This window comes from Typopeltis vanoorti, chromosome 24 (assembly GCF_054136105.1).
Source record: "Typopeltis vanoorti isolate ZY-2024b chromosome 24, IOZ_Tvanoo_1.0, whole genome shotgun sequence".
Classification (NCBI taxonomy): Eukaryota; Metazoa; Arthropoda; class Arachnida; order Uropygi; family Thelyphonidae; genus Typopeltis; species Typopeltis vanoorti.
This window is the reverse complement of record NC_143572.1, coordinates 11,112,015-11,123,534: the sequence shown is the minus strand read 5'-3', so window position 1 is coordinate 11,123,534 and position 11,520 is coordinate 11,112,015. Positions and strand designations below refer to the sequence as shown.

The window sequence follows — 11,520 nt, the reverse complement described above, 5'->3', positions numbered from 1 at the left end:
TTTTAAGCCCTTCTAAGTTATACCTGTCTCGAGGATAAGGTGACTTGTCCTATGGCTGTAGCTGCGTGTGTTTACGGAGCCAGTTTGCCTGCTTGCAGGAGGAAAAACCCTGTTGTCCATGCCCAAGACAGGCTAACTTGGCTATGTCTGAGAAAGATCCTTAAGCTCCTCACGTCGATGACGGGAATTGAACCCAGCACACTCCTTTCACAGGCATATGGTTGCGAAGCATATATAGCCACTAGCCTAACAGCGTGGACAATAGATATACACCTAAAAAACATGATTTAAAATAAAGACATTAAACTTCATTTAGGTAAAAAAATATTTTTATTTACCAATGTGCAGCTACTGGAAAAATTTACAACTGTCATTATGTACAAAAGCAGCCTTCAGTTAAGGCCTGAATATCACAGATCAACTGCCAACTTTCATTTTTTGCATTCAGAAATTTAAGTACTCCATTTATTTTTTTTATGTATGCAGTGTACATATAGCTGAAACACTTGCGAGAATAATTTTCCTAACTTTCATACCATTATCAGAAAAATAATAAAAAAAAAAAGCATTGAATGAATTATAGGAGAAAAACATATCCCAATCTCACAGCACTGAAAGTGAAATGGTTAAACTCAGATATGTACCTTTTTTTTTAGAAAGCTAGAAATGTTTAATCACTGGCTATGGTATCTAACCACCCCATCAAAATGGCCATGTGCTACAATAATATCCTTATACCTATTGGTTGAACAATTTGTAAGTGCTTTAAGCACTGTGTTATATACATGGAAATAACACTGCCTATAAGGCTAGTACATTATTATACAATAAAATAGTAATGTAAACTCATACATGCAATTTATTTCTCCTTTTCAAACATTTGTGCAACAGGGACTGTGTGTGCCAACATTAATTTTCATTTCATAAATTAAGAGAGAATATCACACACAATCAATGTAACAAGTTACTTCTAAACTGCCCATGTGTTAAAGCCTGAATATTACATTGTCCCAACTTTCATTTTTTGCATTTAGAAATTTAAGTACTTAATGGTGTTCCTCAATTTTTTTTTTATGTATATCTTTTACTTAACAGTGCTATGAGTTACTGCATAACTTACAGTGTTATCCATTATTGTTCCCTCTTTCAAATCATGCTCACAATATTAGATTAGAGAAAAAAAAAATTTATAAAAGTAATCCATCTTTGTTGATTTTCACAATGTTAGCTTAAGGCTCAAGTATGTAGGTATGAAATTTAAAGAAGAGCAGAAGAAAAAAGGATGAATCCAGAACAAAGATACCCATGAAACTATGTTAATGAACTGGGGGGGGGGGATTACATTGATGTGAAAGATTGAATTGAATAAATTTAATGTCTGAAATAGACAAGATGGGATTCCAAATGTTCTTTTCTCAGATGAATACTTCATTACCTTACAACCAACACAGACTAAGAAAAACAATTCATTTGGGTGTTTTTCCATAAAAAAAAAATTTAATAAAATTTTGTCTACTTCATTACTTTGGCTAAATCGATTTTACTGGATTTCAGCAATGGGAATCCTTATAGGTTTAGTTATATAAAGTAAAAAAAAAAATGGTCTATATTTAATAAAATGTCTGTGAAACCAAAAGAAATATTGACAATCAAGTTCAGCTTTGCACAATGTCAAGCTAAACTGTATGTGAGCAGGTGGTTAAAGAGAAAGAAGGAATCTTAACAAGTTTCTCAAAAAGCTGGGGAGGGGAAAGTTATATTGATTAACTTCAGATTCTTCTGTAACTATGAATTTTATCTTACTTAGAAAAAAATACATGCACAGCATACACACATTTAACTGGAATGTTGCTTAAAGTTTTAACTCATAATAAAAGACTTTGGGAAACCAGGAAGCATGTTTCTTGTCACACAACATGAAACATTGAAAAAATCTTCAACCAAATAGAAATTCTGTTATAAAACAGCAATGCAAAACTAGCTATTTGGCTCATAAATAACTAGAAATGGTTTAATTATCTACATGTAAGTTGTGATAAGCATGCTAAAGAAACAAAGTTTTAAATTGCTTTCCTGAACAAAGAAAAACAGCATTTACAATTTGGGTGAAGATCAAAGTTGAAAGACATTGTATACACATTAACCAATGCCTTATATGCTACAGTGTACTAATAGCAAGATATAATTGAAAGCCAAGTTTACAATGTATCAAGCAGATGTCAGTAATTTTTCATTATAAAAAAAATGCAATATTTTTTCAGTGCTTCAAGTTATAATTAAATTAGTTACAAATAGCAAAGAAATGTCAAAGCTTTGTTCAGTAATAAGAGACTAGCAATTCACTTGTTTAATTATATACAATAAATAATATTACACATACACATTTAATATGACAAGATAATAAAGGTGCTAATTTTAAATTTTCACTTGAAAATACCAAAAATAAATACAGTTCATGTGAATGAGAAAGTACAACAAACCTTGCAAAAAGATTGAAGGTGATGAAATGTGTCATTTTACTTTGTGATACTTCCGTTCCAAGATTACATTAGTGCATAAAAAAACTTATCCACAATGGTTCACATAGTCTACTAATGCATTCTTTCGTAAATGTCTCCTGCTCGTTCTGTAGAAGTTTGGCCCCGTTTTGAAGGAAGTTTAATTTCAGGCTGGAAAGAGAGGTGATACACACACTGAAAAATATCAAAAAAAAAAAAAACTATAATTCAAACAAAATAATCAACAGGAATAAGGGTTGTATATTTTATATTCTGTTCTTTCCTATGACTGTGCAGTGCTTTAAAAGAAGCTAATTTTAAGAGGAAAAATTTCTGCATATTTGCTAAAATAATTTTCCCCCTCAATCTTCTGCCAAGCAACCATGAAAAGTATCAATTTTCATAAAATTCAATGCCATCTAATTTGTGGATTGTTGGATCAAACTGTGGCACAGTAACAGATGTAGAGAAGAGTCGGAGCACAAGATGTAGCTGGTGAAAGAATATACAAAAATAGTAATGTAAATTAGTATTAAATGCTTATATTTTTACATCAAAAACATCATGCATACCTACATCACTTATGAAGTCTGCAAAGATTTAGTAATTTGTGTTGTGCTGATTTTTCACAAATATTGTTTATTTTTTCATCTCCCACTGCAGTGGCAAAACTCAGAAACATGTATAATGGAATTATTTATGTGCAACAGAAAAACAGTTCAGAATGAAAAGTAAAAATTCAATGGGCAAGGTACATCATGCCACATAATGAGTCACGTTTCTAGCTAGTGTATAATTGGAGGAATATATGCTCCTATGGCAGTACAACTGCATCCAGGTGAAATGACAGAGTTCCTTTGAGGCATTGTGATAAGATGCTGTTTGCAGGCCTATCTGTTCAGCAAATTGTTGACAGATTGGACCATCCCAGGTCAACAATCGGGGATACTATACTGAAATGGCATTGCAGGGAGTCAACTGCACGTGCTATCTACAGTGGATGACTCACCGAACATGACTGTAGAAATGAAAGTGTGCTATGAAAGACTATGTAAAAATGCCATTTATCAGCTGAACTTTGAATACAGAGTTCCAGGCACCAACTGAAACATGAATCTGCACAAAAACATTCAGAATCACGACTCCCAACATGGGTTTTCTATGGCAGGATTGAAATACGCAAGTCTCACATTACCTGAACTAACATGCAGTGTCAGCTTCAGTAGTTCAAAGAGCTTGTACCGTGAAATGTGAACGCTTGGAGTGACAAATCATGCTACACACTACCAGGGAGATGGACAGGTGTGAGTATGGTAGATGTATAGTGAATGCCTCTTACCAGAGTGTGTAACCCAACTCTGTCATTCGGATATGGCAGTGTGATATTATGGTTCTGGTTTGGCCTTGGACTTCTGTTTGTGGTGCCATGAACATTGAACTCCGGGAGGTTTCTGGACAATGCAATGCTTCCTACTTTGTGACGTTTCTATGGAACTGGGCATTGTTTCTTTAAGCAATTCAATGCACTGTGTCATAATGCTGCTACTGTAACTATGTGGTTTGTGGGCATGAATATATCACACTTGACTGACCTCCAGAGAGACTTGATCTCAGCCCTACTGAACATCTGTGGGATGAACTGGAGTGTCGGTTCTCGGCTTAAGTGGCATCCGGAATGGATGTTGCTTAACCTTTGTACTCATTACATGCCCACAGGAAAAATGGTCCAAAATTCCCATTGATCGCTATTGTACACTTGTGAATAGTATGCCCTGTAGAATTGCAGTGCAAGGACGTCCTACATTTTATTAAGTGGATGCTATGGCCTTTTCTCTTCTTTCCAAACTACAGGGTGTTCGGGATAAATTTGACATATTTATAATTAATTATATTTTTCCGTAAGTTACATGTATTAACACACACTTCTCTTCATTTAAAAGTTTGGACCCTTCTTCATTCATATACAAGATGTCAGAAAGGATGGATAGCTGGAACCCACCTGAATCATGGAAGAGAATAACTTGTATCATGATGATTCGTGCCCGCCATCAAAATAAGGATATTACGACTGCTGCCCAATGCTCCCTGAATACAGTAAAAACAATCAGGCATGAACTAGAGACTTGCAATGGTGACTACGAGGATGTAGCAAGAAGAAAGATCCCTAGCAGACGATCTGATTGCGTTCGTACAGCAGAATTCCTCGCAAATCTGCAGGAACAGGTGTTGAAGAACCCTGGCATTGGAATTCGGGCTTTGTTCGTGGAGTTGCTAACTGTAGTCAAGCCCTGGATAACAAGGGTAGCCAATGGTAGGCCGTATGTATGGCAGCAGGATTCGGCCCCTTGCCACACCTCTGGGAAAAGTCAAAAATGGTTGTCTGAAAATTTCTACGACTTCACCAGTCCAAATGTTTGGCCTCCAAACTCCCCAGACCTTAACCCCATGGATTATTTTGTATGGGGCGCAGTTGAAAAAGACACCAATCGCACTTCCAGTAATACAAAAGCCCAGTTAATGGATAAAATTAAAACAGTTTTTGTGGCCCTTCCCAGGGAGACTGTAGCATCAGCTTGTTCGAGGTTCCGAAGCAGAATTGAAGCTGTGATCGATGCTAATGGTGGTTATTTTGAGTAAATCTTGTTGATAGTATTGTAATTAACTCTGCCTGTAATGTTTTTTTGTCAATTCATTAAATTTAATAGATACAAAGAAGATTTTCTTTTTCCTTACGAAACTGTCAAATTTATCCCGAACACCCTGTATATATAAATGGTTAGAACAATATTAGGATGTAGTCTTGAGTACCATTTGAACACAAATGCCAGCTTTGTACTTATAACTATATTAACTTCCTGGTGACTTTCATCTATATATAAGTAAATTAAAGTAGTAAAGAATTTGTCAAAATGCATACTTTAATATAAAAATATGATGAATTTGCATGTATAATGCAGTTTTATAGGCATGAGTTGATTGTAATGGTGTTTTCTAATACAGTAAAAACTCAAACAGCATCTACACCCACTACTTTCCACCTCCAATGTCCAAATGGATGGGATTCTTCTCTTCCATCCTCAAGACAGGTTGTGTCCCTCCTTCCTCTGTCCAAAGTGAGATTTTGTGAAGAACACTGGAGTACAGATAAGGAGGTGATAGTTCTACTATAATGCTTTCATTTCAAATTCTGTGAACAGATCTTACCTGGCTACATTAGCAATAAGGCAGCAGTAGAGATTGCAGTGCAAAAAACTGTCTCAGGAGGGAATGTAGATAACAGGTAAAGGGAAATTATTTTATAGGATAATGCAAGAACAATAGGTCATATGAATAAGGAGGTGAAAAGGAAATTTTTTTGCATGGTCATGGTGGGTGGCGAATGCTCCAAGGCAACGTATGATAATTACTGTTGTCTGAGTGTTCAGCCTCCCACAATAAGTCTTTGAATTCCATGAATGCTTGGAAGAAATACTAGTATTATGCATTCATTACTTTGTGCAACCTTTTGAAATCTTTTCAGTACAAATTAATAACAAAAATAGTACATTTGTTGGATGAGTGATTAGTATATCTAATCACCAACATCACAACAGATGACAGGTCAATTTCCTGCTATGGGCATGAATGTTTGTTATTGTCTTTAGGTAGGAGATGAATTTCATTGCACAGTACAAGATCACTGCCTTGCTTATTAACCTGAAGTGGTTTGTAGAGTAGTGTTTCCAGATTCTGAAAAAACTTACCTACCCATAGTACTAACAGTATAGTATAGGTTGTTTTTAACGGTATATATTAGAACACAGAAAAATAAGTAAATAATTAATTTATTAACTTATTGCTGATATTTCGCTGGTGTTATAACCAGCATCTTCAGAGCACAAAAACACAGTTTGTCACAATACGCGAGATTATAACAACATGGTGTAATCAACGGACTAGTTAAACAAAATTCTAGCAGCAACACAAAGACTAGAGTCCTGATTTTGGCGCACTCTACCTGAAAAAAAAAAAATTGCAGCTATCACATAAGACTAGAGTCCTAAACAGAGAAAAAACCAGTACTAGTTTTTTCTTAAGATGACTGTCTGCCAGATTTTAGGCAAATTTATACAGCCATATTTGTTGAGATTTGGAGTGTGTTTCAGGGCTTCTGTTGCCTCTAAAAACAATCTCTCCGACTTGTAAGAGCTTCTGTGCAGTACTTTTGTGTTCTTCCAGTTGATCCTATGTGCAGGGGTATCCAGAGCATGGTCTGCTAGGCCCGACTTGCCATAGCGATAATGCCAAATGTATCTTTTGCGTTCGCTGATGCGAATGTTCACAGTTCTTCCTGTTTGACCGTAGTAGGCTTGATTACATGAGTAGGGTACTTCGTAGACTCCTGGATGTGATAAAGGGGGAATGCTGTCCTTGGGTGAGTGGATAAGGGTTGCTAATTTACCACATTCAGACCGTGTGGCGTGTAGTTCATGTTTATTAAGAATTCTTGAAATCTTTTCGGATGTGCCTTTCATGTATGTGATGGTGACTGTTTTGTTGTCTGTGGTGGATAGTGGGAGGGGTTTCTTAGGAGCGTTTAGTATTTTGTTTATCTTATGGGGATTATAGCCATTGGCCAAGAAGGTGTGGCGTAAGTCAGCCAGTTCAGCAGTAAGAGCATTGTCATTGGAACATATTGCTCTCACTCTGTGGGTTAGCGTTTTTAAAATGCCATATTGTTGAGAAGGGTGATGGTGTGATTGTTTGTGTAAATATCTCCCTGTATGTGTGGGTTTTCTAAAAACTGAAAATGATAAGGAACCATCTGGAAGACGTGCTGAGTGTATCCAGGAATGACAGACAGTTATTAGCTTCCAGTTCCATTGTAAAGTGGATTTTTGGATGTTGGCTATTTAAATGTGCTAAGAATGTTTACAGTGTCTCTGGGCCATGTGGCCAAATAGCAAGCACATCGTCAACATAGCATAGCCAAAGTGCTGGTTTGAGAATGGCTGTATTGATTGCTAGTTTTTCCAGGTGTTCTATGTAAAAGTTGGCTGGGGGGGGGGGCATGGCTGTCCCATCTATTTGTATATTTTCCCTTTCCATGTGAAATATCCTGCATGTATTGTGAGGTGATATCAAAGCTTACTATTAAGTCTGATCTTTTTAGGGTATGGTGTTGTAAGATGCTTTTTAGGTGGGCTGAATTTTTGACAAAGGAGGGAGAACTGTTTGTGAGAGTGACTAGTAGCTTAGCTAAATGTCTAGCCAGTTTGTATGTGGGACTATTTATACTGTCCACAATTGGGCATAAGGGTGTATCTTGTTTGTGAATTTTTGGTGCTCCATAAATCCTAGGTGTTTTAACATGGAAGGGCTTGAGTTTGTTTACTGTGTCTTTGGGCCAGGAAGTGACATTTTTCACCAACAGGGAGATATTTACACAATCACACCATCACTCTTCTCAACAATATGGCATTTTAAAAACGCTAACCCACAGAGCAAGAGCAATATGTTCCAATGACAATGCTCTTGCTGCTGAACTGACTCACACCACACCTTCTAGGCCAATGGCTATAATCCCCATAAGATAAACAAAATACTAAATGCTCCTAAGAAACCCCTCCCACTATCCACCACAGAGAACTACAACAAAACAGCCACCATCCCATACAGTAAAGGCACATCCAAAAAGAGTTCAAGAATTCTTAATAAACATGAACTACGCACCACATTCAGACCGTGTGGCAAATTAGCAACCCTTATCCACTCACCCAAGTACAGCATTCCCCCTTTATCACATCCGGGAGTCTACGAAGTACCCTGCTCATGAAATCAAGCCTACTACGGTCAAACAGGAAGAACTGTGAACATCCGCATCAGTGAACACAAAAGATACATCCAGCATTATCACTATGGAAATATGGACCTAGCAGACCATGCTCTGGATACCCCTGCACACAGGATCAACTGGAAGAACACAAAAGTACTGCACAGAAGCTCTTACAAGTCGGAGAGATTGTTTTTAGAGGCAACAGAAGCCCTGAAACACACTCCAAATTTCAACAGATATGGCTGTATAAATTTGCCTAAAATTTGGGAGACAGTCATCTTAAGAAAAAACTAGTACTGGTTTTTTCTCTGTTTAGGACTCTAATCTTATGTGATAGCTACAATTTTTTTTTTAATTTCAGATAGAGGGTGCCAAAATCAGAACTTTAGTCTTTGTGTTGTTGGTACAATTTTGTTTAACTAGTCCGTTGATTACACCATGTTGTTATAGTCTCGCGTATTGTGACAAATTGTGTTTTTGTGCTCTGAAGATGCTGATTATAACACCAGCGAAATATCAGCAATAAGTTAAATTAATTATTTACTTATTTTTCTGTTCTAATATATACCGTTAAAAAATAAACACGTACGACAAACACATAAGTCTGTCCAGACGTTTAAGGATTCTTCACGGAGACGATATCGTACGTAAGACACGACAATAATGGTAAGTGGAAGTTAAAATTTGCGCGGCAACTGAACAGGTTAGCCTTCTTAAAGAGGTGCTGAGACACCAATTTAATACTGAACTGTGTTAAAATCAAAAACAAGTTCCACTCGGCCAAAGCTCAATACATTTATAAACAAGCGAGTGTAGCGCTATTATGCGAACAGTTTAACGCCACTCGTCTGGAATTAGCAAAATCAAATTCAACCATCAACACACTACGTGAATCACTATATAATATTCTGAATATGGAACTATGGGAAATCCTAGATAACATCACCGACGCAACAGCTAAAAAAGAATTCAACATAGTCAAAAACCGGCACCAAAATAAGTTTGAAAATCTCCAACAACGCAACGCTATACAACGACTGCAATTACAAGAAGACCTCATCGTGGTGAATTTATCGTTGTTCACCTTAAGCAAAGAAGCCACTAGTACTTTAAGTCGAGGGCACAATTTTGCCGTAACCCCCAAACAAGTTCCAAAAGCCAAAATAATGGGGTCCATCGAATGGGGAATATATGACCTGCCTCCAACAATAGCCAACAACATACGTTTAGATGTGGCCAACATCCTAATCAAGTCTAAGCCTCCCAAAAATAATATCGCGCATAAGGAAATCATTGCTGTAAAAGTGCTACAGAAAAATAGGCAGATTACCATAACAAAAGCAGACAAAAGGAATGCAACTGTGGTGATGGACAACAGAATACGAAAACAAAATGCACACACTGTTACAAGATCAGTCAACATACAAAATTATAGATCGCAATCCCACCAACACAGAAAAGAATAAGGCACGTAAATTATTGATAAAAGTCACTTCCTGGCCCAAAGACACAGTAAACAAACTCAAACCCTTCCATGTTAAAACACCTAGGATTTATGGAGCACCAAAAATTCACAAATGAGGTAATGAGGTACACCCTTACGCCCAATTGTGGACAGTATAAATAGTCCCACGTACAAACTGGCTAGACATTTAGCTAAGCTACTAGCCACTCTCACAAACAATTCTCCCTCCTTTGTCAAAAATTCAGCCCACCTAAAGAGCATCTTACAACACCATACCCTAAAAAAGATCAGACTTAATAGTAAGCTTTGATATCACCTCACTATTCACAAATGTACCACTAATAGAAATCCTCAATCTACTGCAGTCACACTTCCCTCCTGATATATTTGAACTATTCAAATTCACAAACAACAAACAAATAGATGGGACAGCCATGGGCTCCCACCCCCCCAGCCAACTTTTACATAGAACACACCTGGAAAAACTAGCAATCAATACAGCCACTCTCAAACCAACACCTTGGCTATGCTATGTTGACGATGTGCTTGCTATTTGGCCACATGGCCCAGAGACATTGGAAACATTCTTAGCACATTTAAATAGCCAACATCCAAAAATCCACTTTACAATGGAACAGGAAGCTAATAATTGTCTGCCCTTCCCGGATACACTTATCACACATCTTCCAGATGGTTCCTTATCATTTTCAGTTTTTAGAAAACCCACACATACAGGGAGATATTTACACAAACAATCACACCATCACCCTTCTCAACAATATGGCATTTTAAAAACGCTAACCCACAGAGCGAGAGCAATATGTTCCAATGACAATGCTCTTGCTGCTGAACTGGCTCACGCCACACCTTCTTGGCCAATCGCTATAATCTCCATAAGATAAACAAAATACTAAACGCTCCTAAGAAACCCCCCCCACTATCCACCACAGACAACAAAACAGTCACCATCCCATACATGAAAGGCACATCCGAAAAGATTTCAAGAATTCTTAATAAACATGAACTACACACCACATTCAGACCGTGTGGCAAATTAGCAACCCTTATCCACTCACCCAAGGACAGCTTCCCCCTTTATCACATCCAGGAGTCTATGAAGTACCCTGCTCCTGTAATCAAACCTACTATGGTCAAACAGGAAGAACTGTGAACATCCGCTTCAGCGAACACAAAAGATACATCCAGCATTATCACTATGGAAAGTCAGGCCTAGCAGACCATGCTCTGGAGACCACTGCACACAGGATCAACTGGAAGAACACAAAAGTACTGCACAAAAGCTCTTACAAGTTGGAGAGATTGTTTTTAGAGGCAACAGAAGCCCTGAAACACACTCCAAATCTTAACAATTATGGCTGTATAAATTTGCCTAAAATCTGGCAGACAGTCATCTTAAGAAAAAACTAGTACCAGTTTTTTTTCTGTTTAGGACTCTAGTCTTATGTGATAGCTGCAATTTTTTTTTTTTTTTCAGGTAGAGGGCGCCAAAATCAGGACTCTAGTCTTTGTGTTGCTGCTAGAATTTTGTTTAACTAGTCTGTTGATTACACCATGTTGTTATAGTCTCGCATATTGTGACAAACTGTGTTTTTGTGCTCTGAAGATGTTATAACACTAGCGAAATATCAGCAATAAGTTAATAAATTAATTATTTACTTATTTTTCTGTGTTCTAATATATACCATTAAAAAATAAAGAACATGTACGACGAACACATAAGT

At 37.1% G+C, this 11,520-nt stretch overlaps 1 protein-coding gene across 2 annotated transcripts in view; it reads right to left on the bottom strand.

The window, feature by feature from the left end:
* Positions 1-311: 311 nt before the first annotated feature.
* LOC150092924 (P2X purinoceptor 4-like) overlaps positions 312-11,520 on the bottom strand; it is a 199,423-nt gene continuing 188,214 nt past the window's right edge. Inside the window, exon 11 of one of the 2 annotated variants that reach the window (XM_090413399.1) lies at positions 312-2,693. In XM_090413399.1, the coding sequence (XP_090269525.1) occupies positions 2,592-2,693 (102 nt within the window). In that variant the 3' untranslated portion in view covers positions 312-2,591. The remainder of the gene's footprint in view (positions 2,694-11,520) is intronic. The other variant, XM_090413400.1, reaches the window with a different exon arrangement.